The 22,643-nt window shown below is 45.6% G+C and overlaps 1 protein-coding gene and 1 pseudogene across 1 annotated transcript; both read right to left on the bottom strand.

The window, feature by feature from the left end:
- Positions 1-18,870: 18,870 nt before the first annotated feature.
- Positions 18,871-19,188, bottom strand: LOC101028717 (large ribosomal subunit protein eL36-like). The gene has a single exon (XM_010341634.2). The coding sequence runs from the start codon at positions 19,186-19,188 to the stop codon at positions 18,871-18,873; it is 318 nt and encodes a 105-aa protein (XP_010339936.2).
- Positions 19,189-20,337: 1,149 nt separating this feature from the next.
- Positions 20,338-21,311, bottom strand: LOC101028399 (small ribosomal subunit protein RACK1-like; annotated as a pseudogene).
- Between the last annotated feature and the right edge of the window lie 1,332 nt (positions 21,312-22,643).

A 22,643-nucleotide genomic window follows, 5' to 3' on the forward strand; every position in this document is an offset into this window, starting at 1 on the left:
TGCTGAGTGGGAGGGGGTGTTTGTCATCACGCTCAGAAGGGGCGTTTCGGTGTCTCCCATCTTGCAAGCGAGGGCTCCAATGGGGTGGCTCTCGGCCGCCTTTGAAAAACGAGTGCTTCGCTTCGAGCCCTTCACCATCAGGGGCTGCGCACACACCCACCTCCGACACTCCTCGGGCAACCGAGAATTGGGCCTTCCTCGGGGGACCACGGCTGCGGGCAGGGAAGTAAAGAAAGTAATCGGCCAGCGGCCTCGGCGAGCCTTTCTCCTTCCCTCGTTCCTCCCTCCAACAAAGGAAGTATGGAGAGCCTGCCCCCTCGTTCCCACGAAGGAGGGGTTCAAGGGTCGGGCGAATATCGAGTACTCACTGTGCGCTCGCCCCTCCACTCTCGGGGGGCTGCGGGTCCAGGACTGGAGGGGGCAGCGAGGCCGCACCGTCGTGTCGGTGGCGAGTAAGCGCGCGCAGGCCTGGACGGGAAGGGAACCAAAGGAGGGTCTTGCCTCGTCCTTCCACGTCCTGGAAGGGCAGAGATGATTGGCAGAGTTGGGGGTCGGAGAGGACCACTCAGACTGCCACCTCCCCCACCGTTCCCCGCCCAGCGAGCTGCACGTCCATCGGCCCCACAGCTGCTGTTCGTCTGGCTTCTCTGGGTCTGGGAGTACTTTCCTACACTCCAGAGAATACACCCAATCAGAGAGCCAGGCCTGCCGCCCTCCCCCGGGGCAAGGTTTCGGCCTACACTGCATCCGGGTGTCACGCCCGTTTTTTCTGGGGGGCCACCGCACCAGGCTGCCTGGTGGCGGGAAGGACACACCACCCAGAGCTTTTGCGAGGGGAACCACACATTTAAGTGAAGCACAGAGGCTTTGATGACACGTGGACACACCTAAGGCACAGTGCACAGGTCTCTGCACTGGTCATTCTAAGTCATGAACTAGTCTCAGTCTAGCTAATGGTCTCCTTGCTTCTAGAATCGCAGAGATTTCTTCTGTGCATTGATCTTCCCCAAGCATCACAATAAATCACTTGCAGCTCAAAAGCCACCAGTGGCACTCCATTGTCTCCCAGAGATCAGGTTAAGTAGCTGGGCATTTGAGATTCTTCTTCTCAATCTTACCCCACATTTCCAATCCAATCTTAGCTTCCTTATGCAAACTCTATACCGAAGTGTTTCCCAACCTTAGTTACACAATAGAATCATCTGAGGAGCTTAAAACACGCACGCTCGTGCGCGCGCGCGCGTACACACACACACACACACACACACACACGTCAATGTTGGGTTCCTACTCCCAAATTGTCTAATCTGTATGGATTTTTTTTTTTTTTTTTTTTAGGCAGAGTCTGGCTCTGTCACCCAGGCAATTCTTCTGCCTCAGCCTCCCAAGTAGCAGGGATTACAGGCACCCACCACCACGTCCAGCTAAATTATCTATGTTTTTAGTAGAAACGAGGTTTCACCATGTTGGACAGGTTGGTCTCAAACTCCTGACTTCATGTGATCCACCTGCCTCGGCCCCCCCAAGTGCTGAGATTACAGGTGTGAGCCACCACGCCCAGCCACATCAGGATTTGTGAAAGACGATAATGTGTGCAAAGTTGGAGAATCACTGCTAGCCTCCCAATAGTTGGGCTACTTGCTATTTCCCAAACATCACTGGTCCTTTCAGTTTTAGGAGACTTTCCATATCCTTCCTCCAGTGCTTTTCCCAACATCCTCCAATTGTATATTTAGGAAATCCCATACAGCCTCCTCTAGCATACTGCTTTCTGTTTGTGGTTTTTGGTTTTGTTCAGTTTGGGTTTGGGTTTGGTTTGGTTTGGTTTTGGGTTTGGGTTTTTTGGCTGTGGGGGAGGGAGGGTTGGTTTTGGAGATACTTTTGTTTTGGTTTTGGTGGTTTTTTCCTTTTTGTTTTGGGGTTTGTTTTGTTTTGTTGTTGTTGCCAACTGCAAGGAGTCTACTTCCAGAAAGCCTAACCAGGTTCTTACATCAAAAAAAGCAAGCCAAGGAATTGGTGAAGGAGAGGAGGATTTAAAAAAAAAAAAAAAAAAAGGTCCTTCTGCACTTTGACCACTCTTTCACAAGTTTTCATAAGTATCTCAGAATCTTGTTGTACATCTTTTGATATCTTCACCATAGTCCTCAAAAGTCACATCAATGTTACCTTTCTTTTTAAAATTATTTATTCTCTGTCTTCTATTTTTAGATTTTTATCAGTTATACATTCACAGTTAAAAGAGCAGGCCCCAGCAGGGCACAGTGGCTCATGCCTGTAGTCCCAGCACTTTGGGAGGCCCAGGTAGGCAGATCACCGAGTCAAGAGTTAAAGACCATCCTGACCAACATGGAGAAACCCTATCTCTACTAAAAATACAAAAATTAGCTGGGTGTGGTGGCACATGCCTGTAATCCCAGCTACTAAGGAGGCTCAGGCAGGAGAATCACTTGAACCTGAGAGGTGGAGGTTGCAGTGAGCCAAGATCGTGCCACTGCACGCCAGCCTGGGCAACAGAGCAAGACTCCATCTCAATTTAAAAAAAAAAAAAAAGGAGCAGTCCCCTTTTCCCCTTCCACCTGACTCTTTCCCTAGAAATAACCACTTACACATCTTTTAGCTGATTATTTTGATGCCTATGCTCATGTCTCTAAATAACGTTTGTATTGCTACTTCTTGTTGTTAGGGCTTTTTTCCCCTCAGTTTTATGCATCATCAGGTAAAGTTTTTGAGACTGTGTTTGTCTGAAAACCTTTATCCTCAATATATCTTGGCTGGGTATAAAATTATCAGCTAGAAATCATTTTCTACTGGGTGTAGTGGCTCACACCTTGAACTTCTGACCTCAGGCAATCCGCCCTCCGCCAAGGATGGATCTGCGGAGGCAGAGGTTGCAGTGAGCCAAGATCATGCCACTGCATGCCAGCCTCAACAACAGAGGGGGAAAAAATAGAAATCATTTTCCTTCAGAATTCTGAAGCTATTATTTCAGTGACTTCTAGCTTCCAGTACTGCTGTTGAGAATTCTGAAAGCATTCAATCACCAATTTTTTTTTTTTTTTTTTTTTTTTTTGAGACCAAGTCTTGCTTTGTCACCCAGGCTGGAATGCAATGGTATGTGATCTTGGTTCCCTACAACCTCCGCCTCCTGGGTTCAATTGTCAGTCACAAATCTTTTTTATAGGACCTCTTCTTTTCTTAATCTCTGGAAGCATGAAGAATCTTCTTTTCCTCCATAGTGTTTTGAAATTACACAATGATCTGCTTTGATGTGGGCCTATACACTGATTCTACTGGGTACTGAGTGTGTTCTTTCAGTCTCAACACAAGCTCTTCAGTCTGGGAAAATATCTTGAATTATTTTATTGATGATTTCTTTTCCATTTTCTTTCTTTCTTTTTTTTAAAAAATCCTATTATTCAGATACTGAACTTGCAGGACTGATCTCTGTGATATAGTTGCTTAATTTTCAAATCACCTATCTCCTATTTTCCATCTTTTTTGGCCTTTTGTGCTCTAGTTTCTGAGATAGCTTCTCAACTTTATATTCCACTTCTTATTAATGAGTTTTTTGTTTCTGATATCATACTTAAACTTTTCCGAGAGCTCTTTTTTATTCTATGAGCATTCTTTTGTTGGAGTACCCCATTGTCTTTTCATGATTATGTATCTTTTATCATCTCCTTGCAGATGTTAATAGGATTTTTTTTCCTTCTGCATAGGCTCTGTTCTCCGAGATTCTCTTTCTGATTCTGTTCTACGTTTTGTTCCCCTTATTACGGATTTTCCTCAGATGCTTAGCTACTCATTACCAACACAGGCAAACAAGATATCCATCAACAAAGAACTGACTGAATAAATCATGGTACATCCACATTGTGGGAAACTATGGAGCTGTACTAAGAAATGAGAAATATATGAGCTGGGCCTGATGGCTCACACCTGTAATCCCAGCACTTTGGGAGGCGGAGGCGGGCAGATCACCTAAAGTCGGGAGTTCCAGACTAACTTAACCAACATGGAGAAACCCCATCTCTACTAAAAATACAAAATTAGCCAGGCGTGGTGGTGCATGCCTGTAATCTCAGCTACTCAGGAAGCTGAGGCAGGAGAGTCACTTGAACCTGGGAGGCGGAGGTTGCAGTGAGCCAAGATCGCACCATTGCACTCCAGCCTGGGCAACAAGAACGAAACTCCATCTCAAAAAAAATAAGAAAAGAAATGAGAAGTATCTCTATGTAAGACTGTGGGATGAAGGCTAGGAAATATTGCTAAGTGAGAAAAATCTAGAGAACAGTGTTTATAGTATGCTACCTTTGAAGTAGGAAGAAGTGGATATGTTTATGTCTTTGCTTATGATTTCTGAAAGAAACAATGGAAAGAAAACCAAAGATGAGATACATGGTTACAAGAAGGAAAGGAGTAGAGGAGACCAGGAGGGAAGCTGGGCTTCTTTAAATATACCTTGTTTTATAGCTTTAGCTTCATAACCATGTATGCATTTAACATAATTGAGAAGTTGTATTTAAGTTTCAAAAAGCAGTTCCTAAATTTGAAAACAAATTTAGACAAACTAAACTGTATATCAAGTAGATAGCATAACTACACAAAGATTATTTCAAGTGACATTAAAGACACAATATTTTGACTGCAGGGATGTACACTAAGGGAAAAATAATAAACAACAAAAATATTAAATTTAATAGCCATTATTTTTACTAAGTAATACTGATACACTATATTTTTTTTCTTGAGACAGAGTCTCTCTGTGTCACCCAGGCTGGAGTGCAGTGGCATGATCTCAGCTCATGGTAACCTCTGCCTCCTGATTCTCCTGCCTCAGCCTCCTAAGTACCTGGAATTACAGGCGTGTGCCCCACACTCAGCTAATTTTTGTATTTTTAGTAGAGACAAGGTTTTACCATGTTGGTCAGGCTGTTCTTAAACTCCTGACCTCGTGATCCACCCACCTTGGCCTCCCAAAATGATGGAATTACAGGCATGAGTCATGCACCCGGCCACTGGTACACTATTTTTATTTTTATTTATTTATTTATTTATTTATTTATTTATTTATTTGGTAGAGACGGGGTTTCACCATGTTGACCAGGATGGTCTCGATCTCTTGACCTGGTGATCCACCTGCCTCGGCCTCCCAAAGTCCTGGGATTATAGGCGTGAGCCACCGCACCCAGCTATTTTTAAAACATTTATTTAAAAATATTACTTGGTAATGAGTATAAATTAGAATAAGCAAATAATTATGACAATGTGTCATTCAAAACCAATATTTTCAATATAAGAGAAAAATACAAATATAAAATCAAAGAAGTTGAGGGAAAAAACCTGTAATCTGAAAACTGAATTAGAAATACCAGCATGCCCAGCACTTTGGGAGGCCGAGGTGGGTGGATCACGAGGTCGAGAGATCGAGACCATCCTGGTCAACATGGTGAAACCCCGTCTCTACTAAAAGTGCAAAAAATTACCTGGGCATGGTGGCACGTGCCTGTAATCCCAGCTACTCAGGAGGCTGAGGCAGGAGAATCGCCTGAGCCCAGGAGGCGGAGGTTGCGGTGAGCCGAGATCGCGCCATTGCACTCCAGCCTGGGTAACAAGGGCGAAACTCCGTCTCAAAAAAAAAAAAAAAAAAAAAAGAAATACCAGCATGGACTCATGACTTATGTCCTGCTTTCGTCCCTCTGTCCATCTTTTTTTTTTTTTTTTTTTTTTGAGACGGAGTTTCGCCCTTGTTACCCAGGCTGGAGTGCAATGGCGCGATCTCGGCTCACCGCAACCTCCGCCTCCTGGGCTCAGGCGATTCTCCTGCCTCAGCCTCCTGAGTAGCTGGGATTACAGGCACGTGCCACCATGCCCAGGTAATTTTTTGCACTTTTAGTAGAGACGGGGTTTCACCATGTTGACCAGGATGGTCTCGATCTCTCGACCTCGTGATCCACCCGCCTCGGCCTCCCAAAGTGCTGGGATTACAGGCTTGAGCCACCACGCCCGGCCGCTACCCTCTGTCCATCTTTGATATGATGTGGTATTACTGGGCTCATTAACAATGTGCACCTCTCGCCGGGCGCGGTGGCTCAAGCCTGTAATCCCAGCACTTTGGGAGGCCGAGGCGGGTGGATCACAAGGTCGAGAGTTCGAGACCATCCTGGTCGACATGGTGAAACCCCGTCTCTACTAAAAAATACAAAAAATTAGCTGGACATGGTGGCTCGTGCCTGTAATCCCAGCTACTCAGGAGGCTGAGGCAGGAGAATCGCCTGAACCCAGGAGGCGGAGGTTGCGGTGAGCCGAGATCGCGCCATTGCACTCCAGCCTGGGTAACAAGAGTGAAACTCCGTCTCAAAAAAAAAAAAAAAAAAAAAAAAAACAATGTGCACCTCTGGTACCCAGGAATTGATCTCTGAACAGCATTCTTCTCTACAAGAAACCAAGACTCTAAAGAAAACTACTGAGTCTAAGTCTGGGGCAGAAATGTACAAGTTGAGCCTGGGACATTTTGTTGTTCCAGAAGTCGAAGAATTTACCAAAGATTTATGGGCTTATGTCCAAAGATCCTGCAAGCAGGCTTCCACTGTTCAAACTGAGAAATTAAGCATTAAAAAGAAACATCAGGCCGGGCGCAGTGGTTTGACTAATCCCATGCCTGTAATCCCAGCACTTTGGGAGGCTGAGGTGGGGAGGGATCACTTGAGCCCAGGAGTTTGAGACCAGCCTGGGCAACATGGAGAAACCTCATCTCTACAAAAAAAATACAAAAATTAGGCCGAGCGCAGTGGCTCATGTCTGTAATCCTAGCACTTTGGGAGGCTGAGGTGGGTGGATCAGCTGAAGTCAGGAGTTCGAGACCAGCCTGGCTAACATGGTAAAACCCCGTCTCTACTGAAAATGCAAAAATTAGGCAGGCATGGTGGCTTGCACCTATAATCCCAGCTACTCGGGAGACTGAGGCAGGAGAATCGCTGGAACCCGGAAGGCGGAGTCTGCAGTGAGCTGAGATCATGCCACTGCACTCCAGCCTGGGTGACCGAGCAAGACTCCACCTCAAAAAATAAAATAAAATAAAATACAAAAATTAGCCAGGCATAGTGGCATGAGCCTATAGTCTCAGCCACTCAAGAGGCTGAGGTGGGAGGATTGCTTGAGGCTGGGAGTTCAAGGCTGCAGTAGGTCCAGTACGCTGTAATGATGCCATTGCACTCCAGCCTGGAGACAGAAAGAGACCTGTCTCACAAGAAAAAAGAAGAAGAAAAATCATTTCTCTAATTATGTCATTCTTTTTGCATTTATTAGCTGGAATTCTTTTATAAAGAACTGTCCATCTACAATAATTTGGTTATCCTGAAAAATAGTTCATTTAGAAAAAGTGGGGTAAATGCTTTGCTCTCTTTATTTACCAGTTTAATAATGAGTTGATACCCTAGAATTCAGCAAAGTTTCTAAATGACTCGTGGATTTTATTTATTTACTTTTTTTTTTTTTTTTTTTTTGAGACGGAGTTTCGCTCTTGTTACCCAGGCTGGAGTGCAATGGCGCGATCCCGGCTCACCGCAACCTCCGCCTCCTGGGTTCAGGCAATTCTCCTGCCTCAGCCTCCTGAGTAGCTGGGATTATAGGCACGCACCACCATGCCCAGCTAATTTTTTGTATTTTTTTAGTAGAGACGGGGTTTCACCATGTTGACCAGGTTGGTCTCGATCTCTCGACCTTGTGATCCACCCGCCTCGGCCTCCCAAAGTGCTGGGATTACAGGCTTGAGCCACCGCGCCCGGCCACTTTTTTTTTTTTTTTTTGAGACGGAGTTTCGCTCTTGTTACCCAGGCTGGAGTGCAATGGCGCAATCTCGGCTCACCACAACCTCCGCCTCCTGGGTTCAGGCAATTCTCCTGCCTCAGCCTCCTGAGTAACTGGGATTACAGGCACGTGCCATCATGCCCAGCTAATTTTTTGTATTTTTAGTAGAGACGGGGTTTCACCATGTTAACCAGGATGGTCTCGATCTCTTGACCTCATGATCCACCCGCCTCGGCCTCCCAAAGTGCTGGGATTATAGATGTGAGCCACCGCGCCCGGCCCCCTATTTTTTTACTTTTTCGAGACGCAGTTTCGCTCTTGTTACCCACGCTGGAGTGCAGTGGCACGATCTCGGCTCACCGCAACCTCCGCCTCCTGAGTTCAAGCAATTCTGCCTCAGCCTCCCAAGTAGCTGGGACTACAGTCGTGAGCCACCATGCCCAGCTAATTTTTGTATTTTTAGTAGAGACGAGGTTTCACCATGTTGACCAGGGTGGTCTCCATCTCATAACCTAGTGATCCACCCACCTCAGCCTCCCAAAGTGCTGGGATGATAGGCATGAGCCACCGCTCCCGGCCTGACTCATGGATTTTAAAGAATATATTTGGTGTATTTTAATCATTACAGTCATTTTTTTTTTCTGAATGCTCTGATTTCCCATATTCAAAAAGTGGGAGCCCATCTAGACAGTGATTATCAATGGAGCAAAAAACACTAGGAGAAAGGAGAGAGCTGGCCGGGGTTTTTTAAAATCTCCTTTACCAATCCCAACATCATTAAAAGTGGCACAGCCAGGCTTTACGTGCCTCCTGTGTGATGCAAAAGGAAATACACAGCAACATGAATGAGGAACTTTTACCCAAAAATATTGAATCTGAATTTAAGCAAGCATCTAAACTAGAAGTTCTTAACCAGAAATCCAAACACAGAATTTGGGAAGTCTGTGAATTTGAATAGGAACTTAATTATCATCTTCATCTGCACTATTCTTTAACTGAAATTTTTCATTGCATTCAATTATGTATGCAGGCAAAAACAAATAAAAAACTAAAACTACAATAAAAGCAGTATCCACGGCTTTGTCAACAATAGAAATCATGGATTCTTTCATATTCTATTACACTGTTGTGGATACCTCAGAATATTGTTTTTGTTCTTACCTACTTTATAATTATTAGACCTACTGTTAGATCTTATTATTTAATATATTAATAAAGAAGACATGTCACAAATTAGTTTTTAAAAAATGCGTTGAGAATTATAATTCAATATAAATAGTTTTCTCTATAATCCTACGTATTTCATTTTATGCATTTAAAAATAATATCATGAGCAGGGGTCTATGGATGTCATCAGATTGCTAAAAGGTTCATAGCACATAAAAGGTTAAGAATCCACACTCTGGGCCGGGCGCGGTGGCTCAAACCTGTAATCCCAGCACTTTGGGAGGCCGAGGCGGGTGGATCACGAGGTCAAGAGATCGAGACCATCCTGGTCAACATGGTGAAACCCCGTCTCTACTAAAAATACAAAAAATTAGCTGGGCATGGTGGCACGTGCCTGTAATCCCAGCTACTCAGGAGGCTGAGGCAGGAGAATTGCCTGAACCAGGAGGCGGAGGTTGCGGTGAGCCGAGATCGTGCCACTGAACTCCAGCGTGGGTAACAAGAGCGAAACTGCGTCTCGAAAAAGTAAAAAAATAGGGGGCCGGGCGCGGTGGCTCACATCTATAATCCCAGCACTTTGGGAGGCCGAGGCGGGTGGATCATGAGGTCAAGAGATCGAGACCATCCTGGTCAACATGGTGAAACCCCGTCTCTACTAAAAATACTAAAAATTAGCTGGGCATGGTGGTGCGTGCCTGTAATCCCAGCTACTCAGGAGGCTGAGGCAGGAGAATTGCCTGAACCCAGGAGGCGGAGGTTGCGGTGAGCCGAGATCGCGCCATTGCACTCCAGCCTGGGTAACAAGAGCAAAACTCCGTCTCAAAAACACACACACACAAAAAAAAGAATCCACACCCTGGATCTATCATTTCTAATTTTTGCATTTTTAATAGAGATGGGGTTTCACCATGTTGGCCAGACTGGTCTTGAACTCCTGGCCTCAAGTGATGTGTCTGCCTCGGCCTCCCAAAGTGCTGGGCATACAGGTATGAGCCATTGTGCCCAGCCCATTTCCCACTTTTCTAATAGCTCTCCAGCTTCCAGACTTTTTATTTATTTATTTATTTTGCGACAGAGTCTCACTCTATCAACTAGGCTGGAGGCAGTGGCATGGTCTCGGCTCACTGCAGACTCCGCTTCCCAGGTTCAAGCAATTCTCCTGCCTCAGCCTCCCAAGTAGCTGGGATTACAGGCATTCGCCACCATGCCTGGCTAACTTCCAGGCTTTTGTTTTGTTGCTGTTTCCTTCCCTCCTGTTCTTCCTCTCCATATGCCTTTTTTTTTTTTTTTTTTTTTTTTTTTTTTTTTTTTTTTGAGATAGAATCTTGCTCTGTTGCCAGTTGGAATGCAGTAGCGCAATCTTGGCTCACTGCAGCCTTTGCCTCATGGGTTCAAGTGATTCTCCTGCCTCAGCCTCCCAAGTAGCTGGGACTACAGGCGCCCGCCACCATGCCCAGCTAAGTTTTGTATTTTTAGTAGGACAAGGTTTCACCATGTTGGCCAGGATAGTCTACATCTCTTGACCTCGTGATCTGCCTGCTTCAGCCTCTGAAAGTGCTGGGATTACAGGTGTGAGCCACCACACTCAGCCTCCATATGCCTTTTTAAAATTTAGGGGGTTTCACGAGGGAGAAAAAGCAAAGACTTGTTTTCAATTCACCATAGTCCTACAGTACGTTTTTGTTTTTGTTTTCTAAGACGGGGTTTCACCATGTTGGTCAGGCTGGTCTTGAACTCCCGACCTCAGGTGATCTGCCCGCCTTGGCCTCCAAAGTGCTTGGATTACAGGCGTGAGCCACCACGCCCAGCTACAATATGTTTTTAAATGGTTAAAAGTCCTGCCTTTTGGAGAATGCTCAGTAGTGTTTTCTCCTCCCCATTCCACACCCCCTACTCCTACGCCTCTCTATTCTTTTGCACTGTGGCACCTGGTATTGCTCCTTAGGGCCTTAGATTGCAGAGACAGATCAAAGGATGATTTGTCTGAGCAGCTGCCTATGTTACTCACCTCTAACAAGCTCCAAAACATTACTGGAAAGATAACAAGATGGAGAAGGTTTTATCTACCGAAATTCTGCAGAGTTTTATATGGGACTGGAAAGAGCATTCGGAAATGCCAGTTGGTTTGAGGGCTGCGGGCAGGACTGATGGAGAACCAATCCAAAGGACAAGTTCACTAACAATAGAAGGTCACTCAAATGCTTTCCAACAGGAGTGGGTCTTGTTAGATGCAGGGTTCTGCTTGTGCTAAACAGTGTGAGGAGTCAGGTCCGAAATAAAATTCCCTGAACCACAGAGGAAAGACTGATATTCCAGCAAAATCTTTGTCCACTGCCTTTGCCCAGGCACTGCTCAATCTCTCCTCTACAGACAGACTGAACACAAATTTTAAAGTATTAATTTCAAAGGATAAGAAAATCACCCAGCTGGGTGCAGTGGCTCACGCCTGTAATCCCAGCACTTTGGGAGGCCGAGGCAGGCAGATCACAACATCAGGAGTTCAAGACCAGCCTGGCCAATATTGTGAAACCCTGTCTCTACTAAAAATGTAAAAAATTAGCCAGGTGAGGTGGCGGACGCCTGTAGTCCCAGCTACTCAGGAGGCTGAGACAGGAGAATCACTTGAACCCAGGAGGTGGAGGTTGCGGTGAGCCAAGATGGCACCACTGCACTCCAGCCTGGTGACAGAGAGAGCCTCTGTCTCAATTAAAAAAAAAAAAAAGACTAAAACTAGAAAACAGAGACAAGTTCAGAATAGGCTTGGCTGTGTGTCTCATGGACCCTGAGCTTAGTCCATCCTGGATTCTGTTACTCAAGAATGGTGTCAATGGAGACCACTGGGATCATTATCTATTACATATGCTTAGAGGCAAACAAGGTCATACAACAACAACAACAACACACACACACTGAAGCAGAAGTTGTTTTCCATTTCAACATCGGTAGAGCTGATTCTTACCCTGTATAACATTCCCAGAATGCCAGTGAGGTATGTCATTTATGACACTAATCTATTCTGATAACATGGCATGGACTATTTACAGTTCAACCTTAAGATATACACATATATATATGCCTTCAACCCAGATATCTTCACCCACACTGAGAATTGCACGTTCTCAAAAATGTATACATACACAAAGAGTAAACCAATTAATATGGTCACTCAAATCCATGCAGTTGCAACACACACACACACACACACCTCTGTCTTGATTTCCTCATTTTGAATGAGCACAGCCATTCGTCTATGAACCAGTGCTCTATCTGACCCCTGCCCTTAGCAAGAGCTGCTTCTCTCAGTCTCTGAGCCAGCCCTGACGGAAGCAAATATATAATCAGTGGCCTTCACACTCACAGTCCTAACTACCTACTACACCCAGATGGATGGGCTAATTCTGGTACCTCCCAGATCCTTAGAACAGTGATTCTCAACCAAGGGTGATTTTCCTCCAGGGACTATTTGGCAAAGTCTAGAGACATTTTTGATTGTCACAATTCTGCTGGAAGGGGAAAGGGTACTTCTGGCATCTGTTAGATGGTGGTCAGGGATGCTGCTAAATAGTTTAGAATGGACAGGTCAGTACCCCATGACAAAGAGTTACTCAGCCCAAAATGTCAGTAATGCCACGGTTGGGAAACCTTGTCTTAGAAGGAGTAATGGGCAACTGCCTGTCCTTAGCCACCTGCTAATAAGCCATCTAGGCTGCCTCCCCGAGACAAATGGCCATGAATACCACAGACACAGCTACTTGGACCTGAGTGGGCAGGCACCTATCCCTAGGGCAGCCAATATGCAGATTATCCATTTTCCCCTGAGGCAAACTGGTGAGAAAGCTATGCCAACAGAGACCACAGCAATCTGCTGGACCAGACCATCTCTCAGCAATTTGAACTGGAGGTTAGGGGCAACAAGTAGTGGGAGCAAAAGATGAAAAACAACGAAAGAGCAGCTATAGGGGCCACGGGGCCAGATTCAGCTGAAGCCCATCAGGTCGAGAAAGAGATACACAGAGTGAAGGCAGGTGGTTGGGAAAGCAGCAGGAGTGCTTGAAGCTGATGAGTAGGGGCAGGGGCGCTGTGCTATTAGCTCATCAGTAAATCTGTTAGCAAGAGTTAATGAGCCAGCCTGGGCAACACGGTGAAACCCTGTTTCCCCAAAAATACAAAACATTAGCCGGGTGTGGTGGCATGCACCTGTGCTCCCAGCTACTCAGGAGGCTGAGGTGGGAGGATCGCTTGAGTCTGGGAGGTGGAGGTTGTAGTGAACCGAGATCATGCCACTGCACTCCAGACCGGGTGAGTGAGACCCCATCTCAAAAAAAGAAAAAGAGTCAATGAGAACCAAGAAGCTGTCCTGGGGAAACATCCATCTTGTTCCCAAGCTGTAGGAGGCCTGGCTGCAAGGTGGTTTCTGCAAACTTGTGAGTCCTGCTTCCCTTGTCGGTGCCTGTGACTTGATGATAGACTCTCTTGTGAGTTGTGTCCCCCAATAAGGATACATATAAGTCTTCACTCCCAGTACCTCAGAATATGGCCTTATTTGCAAATAGGGTTGTTGCAGGTATAATTAGTTAAAATGAGGTCATTTTGGAGTAGGGGGAGCCCCTAATGTAACATGACTGGTATTCTTATAAGAAAATGGCCATATACAGACACAGAGAAACAGAACGCCAGGGAAGATGGAGGCCGAGATAAGAGTGACGTGTCTGCAAGCCCACGACTGCCACATGTCACTAGAAGCCAGGAGAGAGGCAGGGAATCGATCTTCCCTCAGAACCCTCAGAAAGAATGAATCCTGCCAACACCTTAATTTTGGACTTCTGGCCTCCAGAACTGGGAGAGAATAAGTGTCTGTTGTTTGCAGGCACCCATTTGTGGTACTCTGTTACAGTAGGCCCAGCAAACTAATACAGACCCCATTACCCAGAGTAACCCAAGTGTGTCCCTGTTCCTGACAGTATTTCAGGTCCAAGGGTTGGCCAAGGGGCAGCTGTTTGCCAGCACCTAGGGAAGCTGTGGACAGAACTTGGCCTTGTGGCCTGGGGTGTCTGCACACATGTGTACCTTATTCTGTGGGACAGAGTAAGGATAGGAAGAGAAAGAGAGCAGGCTGTGGACTCTGGATCTCCAGTCGAACTCTTGCCCCGGCTCCCAGGACAGTTAGGGGTGGACCTATCACTCTTACCCCCGCAGGTCTGGATTCATGTCCAAGGAGTGGGTCCCAGTGTCTTCATGCATCACTCTGTTCCTCCTGCAGGCCCCAGCCACAGGAAGGGACTCTGCCTCATTTCTCTTTCTGTGCTGTGACCCATCCCCCTCTGGGTGGCGCCCTACACAACCAACTTCAGCAGCTGCGTCAATTTCTGCTCCCCCTTCCTTCTTCCCCTTCATTATCACCTCCAGAAAGGGGATCCGCACCGGATTTCTGCAGATTTCTCCAGCATTCTGCACCAGAATCCTGACCTACCCCTGTAACTGGGGCCCCCAGATGTATTAAAACAGAGGTCACATTGAGCTGTCTACAGAGGTCAGGCAAATATCAAAACTAAATGTGTCTGGCCAGGTAGGTGTAAGTGCCCAGGAAAGGTAAGGTCTACAGCAAACTGGGATAGCCAGGCTCCTTCTCAAGTGGCTCCAGCTAATCGTAGCCATGGAGTTGGAGGGCTCGGTGTCAAAAAACTTTTGATTTTCTGATAGAGACTGGAAAACTTGATTTAATTATGTGCAAGTTCCTGTTCAACTAATTCAAAATTTCGACACAGTGTTTTACCAAATAAAACTCAGCCACAGACAGGCCAGATTGGCTGGCAAGTTTCTTACCACAAATAAAACCAAATACTTCTATCAGATCTAGCTGGCAACCTGAGGAAGCCTGAAGCTGTCCCACACCTGGTTTGTCCTGACCTTACTGAACTCTAGACAGTTTGAAGAACTACTGGTATTTTCACGTGTTCTTATTTTGCGGCCTGATATGACCTTCCCACCTCCTTCCATCTGGCAAACTCCAAAAGATCCTTTATGACTTATCTTTATCATCACCTCCCATGTGTAAACCTAGACTGTCCCAGACAGACAGCCCAGCCTCCCCATTTTCACCACTTCCTGCTCAATACTCCTTAGTCATGCCTCTATTGCAGCCCTCATCACATCATTTTTTTTTTTTTTTTTTTTTTTAGACGGAGTTTCGCTCTTGTTACCCAGGCTGGAGTGCAATGGCGCGATCTCGGCTCACCGCAACCTCCGCCTCCCGGGTTCAGGCAATTCTCCTGCCTCAGCCTCCTGAGTAGCTGGGATTACAGGCACACGCCACCATGCCCAGCTAATTTTTTGTATTTTTAGTAGAGACGGGGTTTCACCCTGTTGACCAGGATGGTCTCGATCTCTTGACCTCGTGATCCACCTGCCTTGGCCTCCCAAAGTGCTGGGATTACAGGCGTGAGCCACCGTGCCCGGCCTCATCACATCATTTTATAACTGTTTGTCATCTATCACCAGATGGTGAGCACCTCAAAGTCCAGGAATCTTCTTGTTCATTCTATGTTCCCAGCTCCTTGGCACTTTGCTGACACAGTGCTTTGTGGAATGAATGAATAAACAGCACGTATCAGTAACGGAACCAATGTCATGAGGTTACTGGATGTAATTACAAATTCGTATTCATGACAATAAGTTTATCATCATAAGAGCTTTGGAGTGGAGGAAAATAATATTCAGCAGGATGGCTAAGGAATTTGCATTTGACCTGGAAAACATTCTCATAGAGAAGGGGAGGAAAAGAGGAAGGACAGTCTGGAAATGAAATTAAAGGACTGAAGGACAGAAAGCTTGCAGTGGTCTCTGATGGTGAGAACGCTAGGGTGGCAAGTAAGACAACAAATGAAATAAAATAATTGTAATAAAGTGTTCTTAAAGGGGAACTGTGGGTAGAGACTTGTGTAGGGACAACTGAAGTGGTGGGACAATAAGAATAAGAAAGTGCTTCCAGGACTCTGCTGACAGCCATCTTAAACCGTGGCCACACTTGTAAAGGTGTTTGTTTCCTACGGTGATATAATTGTTGCTTCTTTTCCCTAGCTAGCTTCAGTCCTGCAGGGACTTGTTACACCAGGAGCTGCTCCTTCCACTTAGGTATGCCGTCACCATGTGGCGGGAGTGTGCAGCTACATGACTTACTGGTAGGTTCACATTTTATCTTAATACAAGTGGATGGAAACTGTACTCAGGCTCAGCACATTTACAGATCCAACTTTGATGACATCTAAATATCATACAGAGATTTATCTTTACATTAGCTGAGATCAAGCAAAGAGAACCATACACCCCTCAGTTCACAATCAATCAGGCCTTCCCTCATGTGCATTCCTTCTGTATTTTCCTCTTCTTTAGGGATAGAGGTTCATTCATCTTTGCTTCCTCCATAGGGCCTTATATAATGCAGGTGCTTAAAAAAAAATCTCTGCCTAGTGGACTTATATAAAGATGATATAGCAAGTTCTTTTTAAGTTCCAAAACCATTTAATCTCTTTTTCAGAAAAGTGAGAGTAAAAAATTGTCACCCGGCTGGGCACAGTGGCTCAAGCCTGTAATCCCAGCACTTTGGGAGGCCGAGGTGGGTGGATCACGAGATCAAGAGATCGAGATCATCCTGGTCAACAGGGTGAAACCCTGTCTCTACTAAAAATACAAAAAATTAGCTGGGCATGGTAGCGCATGCCTGTAATCCCAGCTACTCAGGAGGCTGAGGCAGGAGAATTGCCTGAACCCAGGAGGCGGAGGTTGCGGTGAGCCGAGATCGCGCCATTGCACTCCAGCCTGGGTAGCAAGAGCAAAACTCCGTCTCAAAACAAACAAACAAACAAAAAAATTGTCACCCATAATTCCACTACCCTAAAACAGTGACTATTGATGATTAGCAAACAACTCAAAAGAACTAGACTTGGCTGAGACCAATGGCTCCCACCTGTAATCCCAGCACTTTGCGAGACCAAGGCAGGCAGATCACTTGAGGTCAGAAGTTTGAGACCAGCCTGGCCAACATGACAAAACCCTATCTCTATTAAAAAATACAGAAATAGCCAGGCATGGTGGCGCACACCTGTAATCTCAGCTACTTGGAAGGCTGAGGCAGGAGAATTGCTCAAACGCAGGAGGTGGAGGTTGCAGTGAGCCAAGATTGCACCACTGCACTCCAGCCTGGGCAACAGAGTGAGACTCTGTTTCAAAAAAAAAAAACAAAACAAAAGAACTAGCTTTGTTTTTACTCTCCATGGACCATTAGCCATAAGAAATTGTTGGACACTATGTGATATGGAAAGAGATATATTTCAGGATATATATATATATATATCTTAACAGCATTTTAACCTGTTTTAAATTTCCTTCACTTAATATATATCTCGATATATATATCAAGAGATATATTTCAGGATATATATATATTAATATACATTAAGTGAAGGAAATTTAAAACAGGTTAAAATGCTGTTTCAAAATTGTTTTGATGGTTTTGATACAGTTTGAATGCTTGTGTCCCTCCAAAATTCATATTGAAAATCCCCAATGCAATAGTATTAAGGGGTGGGGCCTTTACGAGGTGGTTGGGTCATGACTGATCCCATCCATGAGGAATTAGTGTTATAGAATGGTTTGAGGGAGTCTCTTAGTGCCGTTTGCCCTTCTTCCACCATGTGAGGATGTAGCAAAGAGGTGCCATTGATGAAACAGAGAGCAAGCCATCACCAGACACCAAATCTGCTGGTGCCTTGATCTTCAACTTTCCAACCTCCAGAATTATGAGAAATAAATTTCTATTTTTATTTATTTATTTATTGAGACACAGTCTGAGGCTGGCTGGCTGACTGCAACCTCTGCCTCCCTGGCTCAGGCGATTTTTCTGCCTCAGCTCCCTGAGTAGCTGAGATTACAGGCATGCGGCTATTTTATATTTTTAGTAAGGACAGGGTGTTGCCGTGTTGGTCAGGCTGGTCTCAAACTCCTGACCTCAGGTGAGTCACTCACCTCAGCTTCCCAAACTGTTGGGATTACAGGTGTGAGCCACTGCAGCCAGCCTTAAATTTCTATTATTTACGGGGGACTTCTTCTTTTGGCTTTGGAGCACCCCCCTCCCTCTGTCTCTGTATGGAGGAGCCTTTGCCTTCTGCCTTCTCTTTTCTTTCTTGCCTATTAAAGGCTCTGCTCCTTCAAACCACTCCACGTGTGTCCGTGTAGTTTTATCTAAACCAGCACGAGGACCAGGAACCCTGGTGTTCTCCATTCATTGGAGCCCTAGCATTTTGGTGCATAGGCTGGGAGAGGAAATTCAGTCATTAGACTGGTGAGTATGGAGCGGATTTCAACTTTAAATCTGTCTTTTAATTTAAAAAAAAGAAAAAGAAAAACTCGATGATATCCCTTTAACATTAGCCAGTATGTTTACACACAGAATTTCCTTTATAATTAACATTTTAAAACTTAGGCCTTCAAAACAAAATTTTTATTTTTATTTTTATTTTTTAAATGTCGGTAGAAATCCACATTTTATGTGAGTTTTTGTTTGTTTGTTTGTTTTTTGAGACAGAATCTTGCTCTGTCGCCAGGCGCCAGGCTGGAGTACAATGGCGCAATCTCAATTCACTGCAACCTCCGCCTCCTTGGTTCAGGCAATTCTTCTGCCTCAGTCTCCCCAGTAGCTGGCACTACAGGCGCACACCATCACGCCCAGCTAATTTTTGTATTTTTAGTAGAGATGGGGTTTCACCATGTTGGCCAGGAGGGTCTTGATTTCTTGACCTTGCATCTGCCCGCCTCGGCCTCCCAAAGTGCTGGGATTAGGGTTTTTTCTTTAATTGGGTCAAGCTGTTCTTTACTTCAGGGAGAGGTTGGGGAGGGGCCTCAGTCTATATTGGCAGCGGCTTTCCTCACGGTGGCCAGGACATTGCTCAGCTCCTCCTGCTTCCTCTTGGCGTGGATGTGTGTCCCCACCCTTTTCTTGATGAACTTGAGGGCCCGTTTGTCCTTGGAGACCTTCAGTAACTCCATGGCATGCCGCTTGTATGGGGCAAAGCCACACACCTCCCGGATCATGTCCCGCAGGAACTTAGCGTGTTGGGTCAGATGCCTGCAGCCGCGGCAGTGCCTGGGCTTGCTCAGGTTCTTGGTCACCTTGTGGCCCTTATTGAGGCCCTCAGCCAGAGGGTAGTGAACAGCCATGGCTGCTGCGCTCCAATGACTGCCATGGCGGAAACTTTTTTTTTTTTTTTTTTTACCAAAAGTATATTTTACTCTCCTTACACACCTTTCACATAAACTCTTTTTTCAATAGTTTTATATTCAGGAGGCCTAATTACTTTTAAATTATACAACAATTCTTGCATAAATTTCCTTTTATATCATTTTTCATGACTTTCACAGACAGTCTTCAACTTTCTGACTTGTTGTAAACATCCCTTTCTTTAAACAGCCAATTAATTTATTTTAGGACAAGAATTTACCATATAAGTTTTTTAAGACAGAGTCTCGCTCTTGTCACCCAGGCAACGTGCGCATCCCAGGTGCAAGTGATTCTCCTGCCTCAGCCTCCCGAGTGAGTAGCTGGGATTACAGGTGTGCTCCACCACGCCTGCCTAATTGTTGTATTTTTAGTAGAGACGGGGTTTCACCGTGTTAGGCTGGTCTCAAACTCCTGGCCTTGTGATTCGCCTGCCTCGTCCTCCCAAAGTGCTGAGGTTACAGGCGTGAGCCACTGTGCCCAGCTCATAAAAGATTTTTTTTTTTTTGAGACGGAGTTTCACTTGTGTCACCCAGGCTGGAGTGCAGTGGCGCGATCTCGGCTCACCGCAACCTCCGCCTTCTGGGTTCAGGCAATTCTCCTGCCTCGGCCTCCTGAGTAGCTGGGATTACAGGCATGCGCCACCATGCCCAGCTAATTTTTTGTATTTTTAGTAGAGACGGGGTTTCACCATGTTGACCGGGATGGTGTCGATCTCTTGACCTCGTGATCCACCTGCCTCGGACTGCCAAAGTGCTGGGATTACAGGCTTGAGCCACCACGCCTGGCCATAAAAGATTCTTTTTACATAAATTCTCCTTTTTTTTTTTTTTTTTTTGTCAAAGATGATAATTGTTCTTTTCCAAAGCAAACTTTTTTTTTTTTTTTTTTGTGGTAAGATTAGAGAACAAAGAAAGCAACTTTCTTTCATGATTAGAAGTTAGGATAATACATGTTACATTATTAACTTTTAGCCGACTTTATAATAAAGTGTCATCCCACAATGCTTTTGGGCCATCTGAGGGTTACTGGGTTAAGGATTTTTTTTTTTTTTTAAGTAAAAAAACAGTTTTTTTCTTTAATTTGTAAAGCTCTGCCACAAACTTCTAGCGGGTGCTGATAGTCACCCGCCACACTCGCACCAGGTTGTCTGTAGCCAGCAAACAGAGTCTGGCCATCAGCAGACCAGGCCAGGGAGGTGCACTGGGGTGGTTCTGCCTAGCTGCTGGTGCTGATAACTTCCTGCTTCAGTTAGTCTACAATGATCTTTCCCTCTAAATCCCAAATCTTGATGCTGGGGCCTGTGGCAGCACAGAGCCAGTAGCGGTTAGGGCTGAAGCATAGGGCATTGATGATGTCCCCACCATCTAGGGTGTAAAGGTGCTTCCCTTCGTTGAGATCCCATAACATGGCCTGGCCATCCTTGCCTCCAGAAGCACAGAGGGATCCATCTGGAGAGACAGTCACTGTGTTCAGATAGCCTATGTGGCCAACGTGGTTGGTCTTCAGCTTACAGTTAGCCAGGTTCCATACCTTGACCAGCTTATCCCAGCCGCAGGAGATAATGATAGGGTTGCTGCTGTTGGGCAAGAAGCAGACACAAGACACCCACTCTGAGTGGCTCTCATCCTGGACAGTGTATTTGTACACACCCAGGGTATTCCACAGCTTGATGGTTTTATCTCGAGATCCAGAGACAATCTGCCGGTTGTCAGAGGAGAAGGCCACACTCGGCACATTCTTGGTATGGCCCACAAATCGTCTTGTGGTGGTGCTCATTGTGAGATCCCAGAGGCACAGGGTTCCATCCCAGGAGCCTGAGAGGGCAAACTGGCCATCTGAGGAGATAACCACATCACTAACAAAGTGGGAGTGACTTTGCAGAGCACGCTGTGGAATTCCATAGTTGGTCTCATCCCTGGTGAGTTTCCACATGATGATGGTCTTGTCTCAAGAGGCAGATAGGATCATGTCCGGGAACTGAGGAGTAGTATCGATCTGTTTTACCCAGCCGTTGTGGCCCTTGAGGGTGCCACGAAGGGTCATCTGCTCAGTCATGGTGGCGGAGAGCCAGGATTTTTGATAGGAAGGCTACTGGTTGTCAGCGGCCTCCGTGCCTTTGGACAAGTATTTCTAACGCCCTTGTTTACACTGACAAAAAGTTGGAATGGCTGCTTAAGGAGGTAAACTTTCCACCTGTTGGATTTCTGGTAATTGCCAAATGAGGGGGTTTAGCCTGTCTTGAGTGCCCTTTTTGTATAAGGGCTTTATCTTTAGGGTGTAAGAATCTATCCATAGACAGTATCCATAGACTAATCCTAAAATTTTCTAAGTTCCTGTTTAGACTTCGGCAGAGGCAAGAATATAATGCCTTCAATCTGTTTCAGCTTCATTTTCCGTTTACTTTTGCTAATTAAATGACTTGTTCTAATATTTGACTAAATAAAATTTGGAGACTCTCTAAACCCTTGGGGTGAGACTGTCCATCAGTATTGTTATTTTCGACCGGAGTGAGGATCTTCTCACTCAAAGGCAAATGGGTCCGAGCTGTCCTCTGTCAACGGACAAGCCCAGAAGCCTTCTTTGAAACAGGATTGGGTACAACAGAGTTTAAGAAATCCAACACCGAGAAGACCTTCAATGATCATTTATAGGTTTTAAATTTACCCTGGCTTTTTTTTTTTTTTTTTTTTTGAGACAGAGTTTCGCTCTTGTTACCCAGGCTGGAGTGCAATGGCGTAATCTCGGCTCACCGCAACCTCCGCCTCCTGGGTTCAGGCAATTCTCCTGCCTCAGCCTCCTGAGTAGCTGGGATTACAGGCACGTGTCACCATGCCCAGCCAGTTTTTTGCATTTTTAGTAGAGACGGGGTTTCACCATGTTGACCAGGATGGTCTCGATCTCTTGACCTCGTGATCCACCCGCCTCGGCCTCCCAAAGTGCTGGGATTACAGTACCCTGGCTTTTAAAAGAATAGGGCCCATTGCTTTCTCTTTCCTACTTCTGTCTCTTCCTTTCTCCCTCTCTTTGACTCTTTGTCTCTCTCTCTTTCTCTGACTTCCTCTGTTCCCTCCGTCAGTCTTTCTCTCTCCTCTAGGATTTTTTTTTCTCTTGCTTTTAGAAGCTTTTACAGGTTTATCTTTCTAGTTCTCTCTCTATATATATATTTTTTGTAATTTCTTGTGAATATTTGGCCAATTGTTAGTGACAAAATTACGTTTCAACATTCCCTGCCCAAGAGGATCCTCAAGACCTAGACCAGCATATCTTCCTGCATGTTTTCTCGGTGGGCTGTGCTGCTATTGTCCCACGGGGTCTTTTGATCCTCTGTAGGAAGGTTTCGGGGGGTGGGGAGTTGTTCAGGTTCCTAGGCTCCCATAGCAGCTCTACAGATCCT

The sequence above is a fragment of the Saimiri boliviensis genome, chromosome 9, assembly GCF_048565385.1.
Source record: "Saimiri boliviensis isolate mSaiBol1 chromosome 9, mSaiBol1.pri, whole genome shotgun sequence".
NCBI lineage: Eukaryota > Metazoa > Chordata > Mammalia > Primates > Cebidae > Saimiri > Saimiri boliviensis.